General features: G+C 44.5%; 1 protein-coding gene across 2 annotated transcripts in view; it reads left to right on the top strand.

Annotated features, from left to right (window-relative positions):
• The window catches only part of rasgef1ba (RasGEF domain family, member 1Ba), a 35,549-nt gene that overhangs the window by 3,105 nt on the left and 18,498 nt on the right, over positions 1-13,946 (top strand). For both annotated transcript variants that reach the window (XM_040154946.1, XM_040154945.1), the window contains exons 3-5: positions 6,981-7,163; positions 7,503-7,625; positions 7,815-7,952. In XM_040154946.1, the coding sequence (XP_040010880.1) occupies positions 6,987-7,163; positions 7,503-7,625; positions 7,815-7,952 (438 nt within the window). In that variant the 5' untranslated portion in view covers positions 6,981-6,986. The remainder of the gene's footprint in view (positions 1-6,980; positions 7,164-7,502; positions 7,626-7,814; positions 7,953-13,946) is intronic.

Below are 13,946 nucleotides of genomic sequence, written 5' to 3'. Positions count from 1 at the left end.
ACCACAGGCACGTTGAATGAGGTCCCAGAATGCACCCCCCCCTCCCCTTTATTCAAAGGCAGGGACGCTTGCTTCAAAACCATGAGGTGAAATTTAGCCGTTGTTTTTCAGCATCAGCGTTCCCACGTGTGGTTCTTCTTGTGGTTGTGATACAAGGCGGAAAATCCAAGGAAGAAGCCAGAAAGGTGTTTTTGCTGTAGCGTCCCTCTGTGCAGGATGTTTAGTGTCTCGGGGGGGGGGGCATGAGGCTGTCGGAGACTGATGACACCAGGTGACAGAATCCTATATGGAAGCTGTGATTTTTACCACTCAGCGCAACAGATGCGATCATTAACCCGGGTCGACATACCGCCGGTACTACAGCACTCGTCGGCGGCGTAAATGTTGTCAGGAGAGGCGGAGGAGCTGAGAGTGGCTGTGCTGGGCACACTGGTGCCCTGTCGGTTGGATGGTTGCTGCTATTGCCTCTGAGAAGAGTCGCTTGGGAAGTGTCGGTGCTGTTCTGTTTTTCAGCCATCAGAAGGTGTGAGGAAGAGTTGAGAAAGTGTCAGTTTCCTGTGTTACAATAGCTTACATCATATTCGGTTCAGCTTACAGCAGTGACAGGGGTCTTTCTGGCTCTTTTCAATGGCTACCATTACTTGATAATCAGGCTGATACACGGGTATATCTTGTTACACCCGAAGAGAAAAAGGGGGCTTGAAAATGAAGTCCGGGAGGTAAATTTGACAAATTGTGTAATACAGTTAAGAGATTTCCTGTATCAAGTTAGCAGTTTATAACTTTTGCTTTTGCCTTTTGTTTCCCCTGATTTATCTGTGGTGAGCCCTCTCTTTTCTGGTCTGCGTATGTCCTCGCTGCTGCTGGAGTCTGTTTTCTACTCCAGAGTCCAGAGAGAGGGTTTTTTTTAAAAAAAAAAAAGAGATTTCTTCAGCGATAATTTGTCCACACTTAACACCAGAGCTGGGCGGGAAGATGTGGTGTTTGTCCAGTTTTTTTGTTTTTGTTTTGACTGAACCCCTCTAAGACAGGTGCATTTCTACTTAAAACTCCTCAGCCTAGTTCAGCTTTAAATACTCCTGACCACACACAGGCAACCAGCCGTTTTTATTTAGACTACTTGCACTATTCCACTGTGGCCTCTTCACCCTCCTGTGCAGCCACTCGGCTATCTCTCACCCTCATTTCCTCAAGCCACGGATGAGTGAGATTCCTCATGCCTTTCGGTGTTTACGCAGTGGAAGGGAGGGGGGGCTCTTGATTTACTACTGGTCCCTCAAAGTGTCAGTGTCGCTGTGCCAGAATCACATTCCCTCAGTGTCACAGCCTCCTTCTCTAGCCCTAATAAAGCAAAAACCAAATACAGGATTTCTACCTTTTCTCTTCAGCTTTCATTTCTGCGGCTCCGATTTCTCAACCACATGGGTGTTTTTCATTTAAGGGCTGCAAGGGATGCTTTATTACATCACAAATCTTATGTGTCTTACTGCTTTGACGTTTTTACTCCTCGGCTTTTGCAGGAGGATCTCAGATATTCCTCTGGGAAATAGCATCAGAAAAGTGCCTTAACGGTAACCTGGAGTGTCTGGCTGATTGAGTACGTCTCGTGGACCGCGGGAATGATTTCCTGTGCGCTCAGGCTTCTTTTTCTTTACGGCCTCTGAAGTGCTGATGGGTGCTCATCACGAGCGTCGTTAACACTGCGGGCAGGGCTGGAAGAGCCTCGGTAGGCTGTTGGAGAGCTTGTATTTTGGCCAAGCGAGAGACCAGACTGCATCATTTTCTCTCTGGGGAATCGGCTCCACCCATGTGTTTGGAGACAAAATTACCTGCAAACACGTGTCATTGATGGCTCCGCAGCCTGAAGGTAATTTCCCGTAAATGCCAGGGTTTTACTCCCAACGTGACATTTGCCTGGGGAGGTTTGGTGCTTTTTAGGCTGATGCCCTTCTGTTTCAGAATTTCCCCACAGGGTAAATGGCGTGTTCAACTTCCAAATGTTGCATCACATGATCAGTGTAATGTAAAAGTGTTTTACTTTCATTTCTGGGTTGCTTATTTCTTTTGAGAGTAGTACTTCTTTTTTGAGTAAATGTCAGGAGGGAGTGGAGAAAGTCCCGGACCTTAAGATTACCGCGAAATATACCCCTGAGTCAGCTCTTGAGCCAGGCAATCATCTGAGAGACTCGCTGCCATGTGATAATCAGCGGTCGAGACCTTACGCGCCAATAACAGAAGTAGGAACCGAGACTCCGTGAGTGTGAAGTTGACTAGAGTTTAAATATTTAAAAAATATCACAGTTTGAAGATTGTGGACAAGAAAATTCTGTGGCCTTTAACCATCTTTTAACAGAAATTTCAATGTCCTCGGCTTTTAAATCCAATTTAGCCTGCACCAGACTTCTTTTACACATTGAGGCAGATGGTTACACACACACAACCAGCAAGGCTCTAATTGAAACCATCCATCCAACCTAAACAACCCCCCCCCCTCCTTAAAGTGGGGAGGCAAGCTGTGGCATTTTGTTTGTTTACCTTCAGCTGCTACCCAGCCAGCGGCCACGCTAAACCAACAGCAGTGTGCTCAGGGTTTGCTTTTGTCAGGCCCCGGGACCCGACATGTGGTCCCTCCACCCTCTACCGCCACTCCTACCACACACGACACCTGGGAGCCAAATGTAAATCGGCGTGTGTCGGTTGTCGCCGCCTGTGAGCACCCTGCGCTTTGTTTTTAGGATTATGAAGGCTGCAGCCGGCATGCGTGGAGCAGAGCCGAGGACAACAGGCAATGTTGGCATTAGTGCAGAGACAGTGATGGTGGTGGTGGTGGTGGTATCCACTTGCTACTCAAAACCGTAAAAACTAAAACTTTTGTAGGTAAAATTTTGTATGTACAAATGTTCATTTCTTCACAGGGAGAGATGAAAGAATTACAGGCAAAAAGTAAAATATATGAAACTTAGACAGTCAGGGGAGTTTTTTCTTTTTAAAAAAAAAGCCTTAGGGCAAATCAGGACAAGCAAGAGCACCAGTAAAACACCTTCATGTACAACTCTGTCTTAAGATGAGATTTAAAACACTCACTGCTGACCTCCATGGGCCGCTAGGAAGAAGTGCTGCTCTGACATAAGAGACAGAGATTAGGGAAGAGAACAAAGAGCGACATCTGATCTCGGGGTGTCCTCTATCCAAGGTATTTCTGTGTAAGAGACTCAGCTTTTATCTTCAAAGAGCCCCACCTGCCCCTGGCAGCATGAGATGAATCCAAACAGTTTTCAGAGACATCAGAGAGGGAGAGCGATGTCAGGATACTGAAGCGTCGGTACAACTTGTCGCAGCGTTAGATTTTACGAGCCCAGTTCTCTCACCGTATGTGTTTAGCGAATCTGAGTTTTCATTTCTGTTTCATTCACAGGGGGCGTGCACGTGTGGATCTGAGTACGTCAGTCGCAGAGCGCTGGCGTTTAACTGATCTACTTCAGTCAGAATTTAATATTTGAAAGCCAGGCGACATTGACATGAATCCCAGTGCAATTAAAGCGGCTAATGAAACGAATGAAATGTTTAACCGAGCCCCCAACCAGGGGCTGCAACTAGGGATGCACCCAACTCTCTATTTCCCAATACAGATTCTGATTCGCCAACTCAGGTCGTCAGCTGATGCCAATGCCTAGTCCCCGTATTTTGATTCTGTACACTCATTTAGTTTGGGTAGGCTGGTTTACACGATTGTGGAAAGACTGTATTTTATGTTGACACTGACAAAGGAACTGTATTTAAAGTAGATAGGTCACATCTGGATGATAATTAATTTTTTTTTAGTCTACAAAGTTTCAGTTTCATGGCAAGTTCGCCAAGCCCTAGATGTCCTCTTCCAATCGCTTATTTCGTCTTCAGCAGTCAATGCTATGAGATAGAGAGAGGGCGCCTATCCTCACACTGGAGAAGCTGCAACCTATACACGTCTAAGCACTTATAATGATGGAGCAAGTATTACTATTCTACCCGCCCCTCTACCCCACCCGATTTTAATGGTTAGGAAAGAAAGCGTGGGATCAGGGAGGTGGTGATTCAGATCCCGGCTGGGAAAAGTGAAGCAGTCATGTTCTCAGCACTAGATCACCTGCTGCTGCTGATGTGCTCTTCATCTCAACCTCGGCGGTGTGTTTAGAGCTGCTCTGTGGACGGTAGACATCCGTGGCTGTACTTGGATGCCGCTGGGCGAGGAGCTTGCAACCAAACGACTTTGTGGTGTAATTGCGCCGAGAACAGAGAACTTAAGTTCAGCAAAAAATCCCTCAGTGGAGTAAACAAAGATCCAGTTGAATTGCATTACGACATCCCCCTCTTTCCCTCCATCGGAATCGTGGTCTCCCCGTCTCTCCCTCTCTGTGGGGAAGCCACATGGCGCAGCAGATGCTCGGGCCGCTGTGCTCTGACTCCTCGCACTCGCCTTTCTCATGGAAATGGCCACGGTTGTCTCGCTGAATAATAGCGATGGACGGTGTGTGCACGCGTGCATTATGGTTCGGCATGCGTGTGAAAGTGGAATGCCGGGTGGTTTGAATCGTGTGGGTGGAGGCTTTATGTGAACTTATGAATACACAGGGTTTGTTTCGGTATCTATGTCAAACCTTCTTGACCCTGCAAAGGCAAACAAATTTTAGATGCAACTAAATAAAATCTCTGGATTTCCATCCCTGGTGAGTTCAGCTGATGTGTATCCCTGTGGTATATGATGGGATTGTTTTATTTATTTTTTTTACTTTTTCTAAGCCTTCTCTTCAAAAAAAAAACTCAATTATCGTCATGGGACAGTGAAGCCCTAAATTTATTTGAACTATTTGTGCCAGTGTGTGGGCAGGTGCAGTTTGTTCCTCCTGGCATCCCCGTATCCGTCCCTGGCAGCACTGCATTGCATCAGCCTTCAAGGCTTCCTGACTCGGCAGGCAGCCACGGGGCAGCATATTGTCGAGGAGGTGGGGGGTGTGGGGGTGTTTGGGGGCGGGGTTGTTGCACCCTGCGCTGACCTCCCCCCCTAGTGTGAAAAGGCCCTTTGTGTTTCCCCAGCCATAAGTCTGCCTGGCAGGAGCAGAGCCAAAATGCCAGGTTCAGAGGTCAGGAGGCTCGTACACTGGCAGACGAAAGCGTGCGTGGGACTGTTGTTCTGTCTTTGTGAGGACCAGTTCTGAGTTTTAGACCTGAGAGACTTCTTAACTTCTGAAAATAGAAATAGCAAAGTCCCTCTGAAAAGTTGAATTCACATGCAATAAAAGGCACCTTTGCTTGGTTCGATACACTTGGGGCTACAGCCACACTTGGTCTGGCACGGCCAGCAGCTTTTTGGAAGCGAATCTGGGAAAATGTTAAGACGGATATTAACTGAAATTACCGAGTCAATTCTGTGACTCTGTGCTACTGTTACTCTATGTTTTAGCATTAACTGTTGTTTCAGAAGCGACCAGCAAAGGTTGCACTTGCTCGCCGTAAGACTTGGTTTGATATTCACCTGATACAATACCAGAGTTTCACAACTGACCTCAAACCATACTTTTGTTACCTTACCTTGAGAAATATGATCACATTTTTCATTTCTTAGTTATAAAATGCCAGAACACAAGCGGCCATACAAGAAATATAACGCGGTCAAAACATAGCAGAATTTTAATTTAAATGGAAAACTAAATAAAGAGGAAGTTAGCAGGATTATGAATCTGACCAGGCATCAGAACTTTTTGTACTTGACAGTTTTCTGATATTTTGTACGATATCTTTCAGGCAGGCATGTTTGATACGCAGCCTTAACCAAATGCTGGTAGTTTCTCCACAATGTATCCAAAAATGCTACTTTTGTGTCGTGCTATCGCCTCCTCGTAGCTCGGAGCTACCACATCTGGTGATTTACTGACAAAGCTATGATTGTTCGGAACGGATGGGTCAAGGAGAGGTGGATTATGCTACAGGACTCTTTTGCAGTGTTTTGATCCGTGTTCGCATTAGTGACTGTACCCTAGCACAGGACTGCACACGTGCTCTTCAACTTGTCACGTCCTACCCTACTTCGTGATTTGTTCTGCCTCTTCGGCACAAACGATCCTCTTCATTGTGTGTCATGCACACAGACACACACACACACATGGCAGCAGTGGAAGTAAACGGGCAACGTGATCCTTCAGTGTACTTTCTGGGTAAAACAAGTGTCATGACAACCTGCGGGGCTACAGTTTGGCCCCGAGTATCTCACAAGCTCTTACATGTTTTTGGTGTACTTTTTATCTTGAAACACGTACACAGCACTCCTTTTATAAGCTATACCGTTAAATACCAGCTCTGTGTGAGTCAGGAGATAGTTTGAATGAATGAATTGTCCTACCGACGATTTAATAGTGTTTAGCGTAAAAGCTCAAATCCTCATCCGTCTTGTTGGCTGAGAATTAATTACCAAATCTTTGGGGTTGTAGGTTCACGTTGCTGCTGATGCTACTGGGCTGGGGGTTATACCCGTCGGCCTGGATATTTAGGGGTTGGCTGCCTAGTGCAAAGCACTAACACTACCAGTGTTGAGTGTTCAATTTCCTGTAAAGCTCAGTCAAAACTGAACAAAGCATCTGTAAGCTGTCTATTTTTGTTTCCTTGCAGATGACTCACAAGACTCCATCCATTATCCTTTTTTTGTGCCTCAACCACAGTTTTTATTTGAGCTCCTTTTTTTCAGTTGACCATTTGTACATTGAAATAAACTAAACCCAAACTCTGAAACCGTAAAATGGACGGCATAGGATGGAGGGTATTGACTGCATCCAAACCATTTCCCAAACAAACTTAAGCCGTCTGTGTTTGTGTCTCAGAGCTATTTTGGATTTGTTTGGCCATCCTGCATCAGCGCCTTTGGTCAAATATCTGTAGGAGAAGAAGTTGCACTTCTGACTGACTGTTCCTGTGTTTGTCCTCCTGTTTTTTTTTTTTTTTTTTTCTTGTAGGACAACATGCCTCAGACACCGCCATTCACGGGGCAGCTGAACACAAGCAGCTACAACAAGAACCTCTACCAGACCAAAGAGGAAGGCTACCCCGGCCTCTATTATCATGACAACAACCTTGTGTCTGGGTCCCTGGAGGCCCTCATTCACCACTTGGTCCCAACTGTAGATTATTATCCAGATGTGAGTAATGTTTGACGTTTTTTTCCCTTTGCAGTTTCACCAAAGTAACGAGGTCATTCTGTCTGAGAAGCTCTGGTGCATTGAGATGCTGTTTAGTGCCAAAGCTGCTTTTGTTTTCTCACTGTCTTTTTTCCATCTTGCATCTCCTTTTCTTTCCATACATCAGGGACTAAAAGTTTTGATTCCCCATACTCGCTATTTATATATTTTTGATTTGTAGGTATCATTCCCCGTAGCTTGATTTCATGTTTTTTTTAGAGGCTATTTTTGAACTTAAATGATCAATTTGTCATCATGATTTTGCTTTTGCGGTAACCTTATTTTCTTTTCTCTCCACAGAGGACGTACATCTTCACCTTCCTGCTCAGCTCTCGCCTGTTCATCCACCCGTATGAGCTCATGTCCAAGGTGTGCCACCTGTGCATGGAGCAGCAGCGACTCAGCGATCCCCAAGCTGACAAGGTATGCACGACAAAAACACCCATACTTGGCTATATTTAATCTCTAGTTACTGTTTAATGAGTTCTAGAAATATTGTGTCCCAACAGGGCTCCTAGCTGTGAGTCTACTACAAAATCTAGACATTCGCACATCCTAGATTTGGTTCTCCCAACTGTTTACTCAGTACTTATGTTTATCCTGCATCTTCAGATGAGAGTCAGGAAGATTGCTCCCAAGATCCTTCAGCTCCTGACAGAGTGGACGGAAACCTTCCCATATGACTTCAGGGACGAGAGGATGATGCGCAGCCTGAAGGAGCTGACCCACCGGTTGGCCTGTGGAGACGAGGTCAGAATGCTCTTTTATTTTTTCACGCCGCTGCCCATAGACATGCAACAAATAGTTACTCGTACAAAATTTAGTTAATTAACAAAAGACTTGTCTACTGCTTAGTTTAGGTGTTATCACAGACAGCGGAGTGCTGTTTTGTAGGCCGCACGTGCAGCAAAGCTACAGGCACAGGCAGATTTTTGCAGATAGCGGTGGAGTGAGTTGGAGGGGGGTATCTCTGGCAACAAAGCCGTTTTTGAGGCTGGCTGGGCTGAGAGAAAATCCCCATTGTTCAAGGGCTAGGTGGCTTTTTTGTCATCCCTGGGGTGCTCCCTCCTAGACAGCATTTGGATTGTTCCACTACTGCACGGCTGAATGTCACTGGCTTAGCGTGTCATGGGCCTCTGGTGCACTGTTTGGATAGCAGATTTTTCAGCGGTGTAGAACTGTTTTTTGTCCTGTACCCTCTGTTATCTTTGGTGCACATACAGACCCTCCACTGTTAAAAATTTAGATATAGAAAATTTGTTTTCACAGGCAATGACTCATGCTATGAATGCCATGAAAGGAAATGCTAACATGAGCTAAGGTAATGGTGACTTTAAAATTGGAATTACCTGTGTGCACCTCAAAGGAATGGATTTGTGGCGATAAGCATAGCATAATGACTGGAAGCAGGAAAAAAAACAGCTAGCCTGTCATAGTTCAAAAATCTGACCACCAGCGCTCCTAAAGCTCACAAATTAACTTGCTGTATCTTGTTTCCGATAACGTTACAAACAGAAATGCGAAAACTATTTCTGGACGAATGCCAGACTAGCTAGCTGTTTTCCCATACGTATTGGTGTGCCTCTGCTTGGGAATGAGTTAAGTGTGTGTATTTTTTGGGGGGTGGGGTGTTATCAATAAGTCAGCAGGGGGTTGTTGGGACCAGACAGTGATGGAGGACGCAAAAATCCATCTGTCCTGATAGAAGACACCCCCCTCTTTCACCGCTCAAGACAAGAAAAACACAACCCATCCACCCACACTGTTTTAATGTAGATTTCACATGACTCATCAATGGTACAAGCACGAGTATTGATCCAGATTTAATCAAGAAATCAATACGTTTTCTCACATGTCACTTGGACACATTTACAAGCTTCCAATATCCGCTCACCCCCACACATAAAACACATCTTGACTGAACACAAAGTAATACACGCTTGCTCAATGACGCGGATGCTGTGTTTTGATGGGCACACAAGCATGTTTTGATTCTACGGTAGATTGGCTGCAGTTGTCATCAACACCAGCCCTCCGAAGAAATTTTCATGGTTCCAATCGAAGACACAGAAAGCCACTTAGCACAAGATTCCCTGGTGTTTTACCATGAGGTGACGTCATGCTCTGTGCATTTAACAAAATTAAGATAAGATGTACCTAGTTTTTAAAGTGTATCCAAATAATTAAAAGCCACATGCTTCGCTTCCTCCAGCTTATCAATGTCCGAACTATCACACTATTACGTAAAAGAGTACTTTTTTTTTTTCCCACCATCATTTCTGTTGGAGGTCTATGCTCATCCCAACAACAGAGTTTGAACAACACACAGAACATAAGTGGTTTGACATTATACTGTGCAAACTATAGGAAAAAGCAACATGAAATGTCTTAGTAAGGTGTTGGGCCACCAAAGGTTATCAATCGGATTAATGTTGTGTTGAAGTCATCAGAAAGCATCTGAAGTCATTTAGTTTTTTCAGTCATTTATTCAGGTTTATTCTTTAATTTGTTTCCCATTAGTTTATTACCTAACCCACTTATTTGGAGGTAAAAATAAAAGTGATTGCAGCTCAAAAAGTTGCTTAAAATCCTTCAATACATAGAAAATCTGAATGCAGGAGCAACTGTGCTAACTACAGTGGGGGAAAGTTGAACCAGAGAGTTGATCTAACTGGCAGATTGTGTAATCGTTTTAACTTTTGCTTTCCGCTTTTTTCTCTAAATAATTCTTTGCGTGTGACTGCTCCAGTCCCTGTGCAGTTGGACTCTGTTCTCGCATGTCACAGCGTCTTCAGACCTCAGCACCAAATCCGTTTGGTAAAATCTTATCATAACTATTAGGTACGATGGTGTCTTCAAAATATCATGAGTTTCCCTTAAAATCGTGGACCGTCATTAGTAATTTGTCTCGGAAACTTAACTGAGCAAGACGTTGCCTTGCTTGACCCTGAAATTTTGGACATATGGCATTAACAGAAAAAGCCCTTTCAGTGACTGGATAAACGTTACAAACACTACGTGCATCTGCTGTGTTGACAAAGAGGTCGTTTACAATTCTTGAACACCCTGCAGATGTGCTGCGATACCATGTAAGCCACGGGCGCGTTTGCTCACAAGAACAGCGTGACCAAGAATGATCTTTCTAATGAATAGTTCTCTGGGAAGCTTTGGTGCTTCAGGCTCACAATTTGCCACAAGCAAAAGCTGAGGAAGTAAAGTTTGTGTTATTGTTTATTTATGCATGTATATTGTTTGTTCATGTTATCGTAGAAGATAACCTGTGATGATAAAACATGATTCCGTGCTCTGGGTAGTGCACATGCCTGGGGAAAAAAATTTTGAGGAAAACAGGCCGCTGACATCAGCAGGGGCTTGATGGGAATTGATTTGCATTCGAGTTTCTCACAGATTCTCCACCTCATGTTTTGAAAACAAAACACATGTGCCTAACCCTGAGCAAATCTGGAGTTTAGCGTTAGATGCTGATTCTTCGGAGCGTCAACCGCAGCGCTCTGGGAAAGGGTGCAAGTCCAAAATAGATGTCCAGAGCATCTGGTCACAGTCGTGTCCAGACCACACTCAAAACATTCCAGGACCTTGATCTCCGTAGTAAGACTGTCATTATGGATGTGGTTGGATATATAGGGAAGCAGCAGCGGAGAAGAAAACAAGCACTGTGATCTTGACCTGACCTCATTTGGTGGTACACAGTTCTTGCCATCCCTCAAAATGTGCAGTTTTTATTTTGCACCACTTTATTTTCTGGCTTTATTATGATAAGTTACGTAGATTTAACAGATCCCACATTATAACACCATAAACATTACTGTTTTTAATCCAAATGGTGCGTGCATTTTTCCCTTTTATGACAGGTGCCACTGCACTGTATGTTTAAAGTTGCTCTGGGAATGTCGGTATCTGCATATCAGTTAGTCCCAAAGGAATTGATATCCTAACTGTTGAAAAATATGAACTTAAACACTTGTCTTTTGTCTGGTTTGTGACTGCTTCATAACAAAAATTAACAGGGAAGTAAAAGATGTAATGTTATTATGATTATTTCCTTTGAATGGAGCACTTGATTGTTCACCAGGCTGGAAAATTGTCTTTAGCTCACTGAGACCTAACATGGAGAGGGGAAAAACAACTGGCATCATCAAAGAACACCAGGGCACTGTAAAATAAAAAATCACGGGTCTGAAAACATAAAGTTGTTGCAGGTCTGTTTTTTAGAATTTAAATGCTCATTGCACTTTGAATAATAAAACTCTGAGGCAGATTCCTCCCGTATGTTTCAAGTCAGTAATATCCAGAGCTCTAGACTTGAGATTTGAGGCTTGGACAGTTGGGGAACTTGTTTTACAAAAACAAGGACTTGACTGTAAAGAGAGGTGACTCTCCAAAGACTTGACAACAAATAGTCGGCATTCAGAGGCCTGAAAAACTTGGAACTGACTTGCAAAATGACTTAAAAAAACTTGACTTGGACTGGTCTGAATGACTCAAGACGTGACCTGGACTTGAAGTAAATTAATTCTGAATGCTGGTGCGTCTTAGTTGGGTGATAGGGAGGTGTTTCTCTCCCATCGTGACTTGGCAATGTGGATATGCTTGTAGATAAAATAATCCTACCCAGTGCACCTTTAACTATCTGTTCATTAGTGCTGCTTGGCTAACCTGCTAAAAACATTCAGGCCTTTGCGTGGGTCAGGTGGCGCTCCACAGGAAACACCACCACTCAGCCAAGAAAAGCAGGACCTCCAGTGATTCGATGGCATGAACCAACCACGCGCTCAGTCACGTCGTCTTGTACTGAGCAGCCGGCTGCCGACTCAGGATCACTGCCAGGGTCGAGCGTTGGGAACAGCGTGCCCCTACTAGGCCCCCTCATTCGTAACGCCGATAGTTGTGATGAGCAAAAGTGACTCCCTCTGCTTAGAAATGTCCCGCATGCTGTTATCTCTGAGATCAATGGCTATATTTATCCAACCCTGGCCTGTCCTCTGTTTGTAGTTGGGACAGAAGTTACGGCAGATGGTTGACTTTGAAGTGGCAACTGAAGAGATTTTCGCTGGTGGCGTGTCTCACTGCTATCCCACTGTGCAGGAGTGTGGTCAAGCATTAGCTCAGTGTATACAGTGTTTACACTGATATTACAGTGTCTGAGTGAAGGTATTCCGGGGAGAGTTCGCTGTTTTCAAACTGAATAACTTTGGGTTCAGGACTTTTGGTTCAACCAAGGTGTTTTTGATTTGTTGGCTTGTAATTAACATTTTTCACTTATTTTTGACATTTCAATTCATTTGTGCACCTGGTTGAGAAGCATCGATCATTTGAATATATGATTTTCTCTCTGGTTATTGGTCCGTCTCCACTTGAACTACATTTCTCTCTAAAACTTAATTTTTCTTCTCTCTGTCCTGGGCTCATGCAGTCATCCCTTGCCAAAACTGCACTATCCACAGAGCCACAATGGATTGGCTGACGTGTGAATGTGTGTGTTTGTATGCCATCACACTTTTCACAGCCACATCACCATCTCACAGATGCATTAGTCACGACCTGGGAAGGGAATTTCAGAAAAAGGTCCCGCCCTGCCTGTTTCCAGTAGAGTGATGCGAGTCTGCTCATTTTTCCCAAGTGCCTAAGCGCCACACCAAAAACTCATATTTGATTGCTGTCTAGGCACCGGTCCTCCACATCCATTATAAAGCTAGCCGCGTGTCTTCCCACCCCGTTGAACTGGATTCTTGTTTGTAGAACCCAGATTCTGGAGGCTGAATTGGCAGAAAGTCCAGGGAGGAGGGATGTGGTCGTGAGAAAAGGGGGCCTAGTCACCCCAGATTTTTTTGGGAAGCTCAATACCGGTGGTATGGAAAGAGTCCATGAACAGGATCCTTCACACTCACACAATAACACACAGGCTTCGCCGCATAAGCTAAATCAAACACACATGTCCTCCTTCCTTCTGTGGACCCTCTTATGCAACGTCTGTGCTAAACTGTGTCAGTGAGGGAACAGTTATCTAATCATGGCCTGATTTGAGTCAGGGGAAGATTCAGAACAGAATGACCTCTTGACCCCTGAGGCCAGGAAGCCAAGAGCCCGCCTCCTCTGCCCCTGTTGAGCTGAGAGGCCTTAATGAGCCTGGCAGAGAGACAGTTGTGTAAGATTGGGAGTGACCCTCCCAGTGCATGACCAAAAGGATGCTTTCGTGCAAAATAAATACTGGAGGCGTCACTTTTTAAGGGATCGTTCTGTGGTTTGGGCTGCAAGCTGGCATCCGTTTACAGTCAGTTCTGCTGACATGTAGTCAACGTGTGTCGTAGATTCCATTCCACTCTCTGCAACAGAACAGGGGTCAGGGATTAATCTAAAATGCCTACAGTTGAGCTAAACAAAGTGGCTGCATGCATGCTACTGGAGTTTCGGTCAAATTTACATCACACTCAGATCTCTGGTTATTTGTTGTAGTGTCTCTTTTTTTGTGTCCCTAGTAACCAAACATAATGGAAAAATTGGTTTAACTGTCTCTAACAGCAGTGTCACAACTGTGTTTCAAACCAGAGCTGGAGAACAGGAAATACAGACGGGTTAAAACTTAAGGTTTATCAAGGGTTCCTCTGTAGGTTCCTTCATATGCTGAAGCTCTGTTGAAATATCATCAGCCCTTTTCAAGCTGTTAATCAAGGAACTATGTTGGGTCCCCAAGTGACTGCAGGATAAACTAGAACTATTTAAAGC

This window comes from Xiphias gladius, chromosome 19 (assembly GCF_016859285.1).
Source record: "Xiphias gladius isolate SHS-SW01 ecotype Sanya breed wild chromosome 19, ASM1685928v1, whole genome shotgun sequence".
In the NCBI taxonomy this organism is placed as follows: Eukaryota; Metazoa; Chordata; class Actinopteri; order Istiophoriformes; family Xiphiidae; genus Xiphias; species Xiphias gladius.
This window is presented reverse-complemented; position numbering and strand designations above follow the sequence as displayed.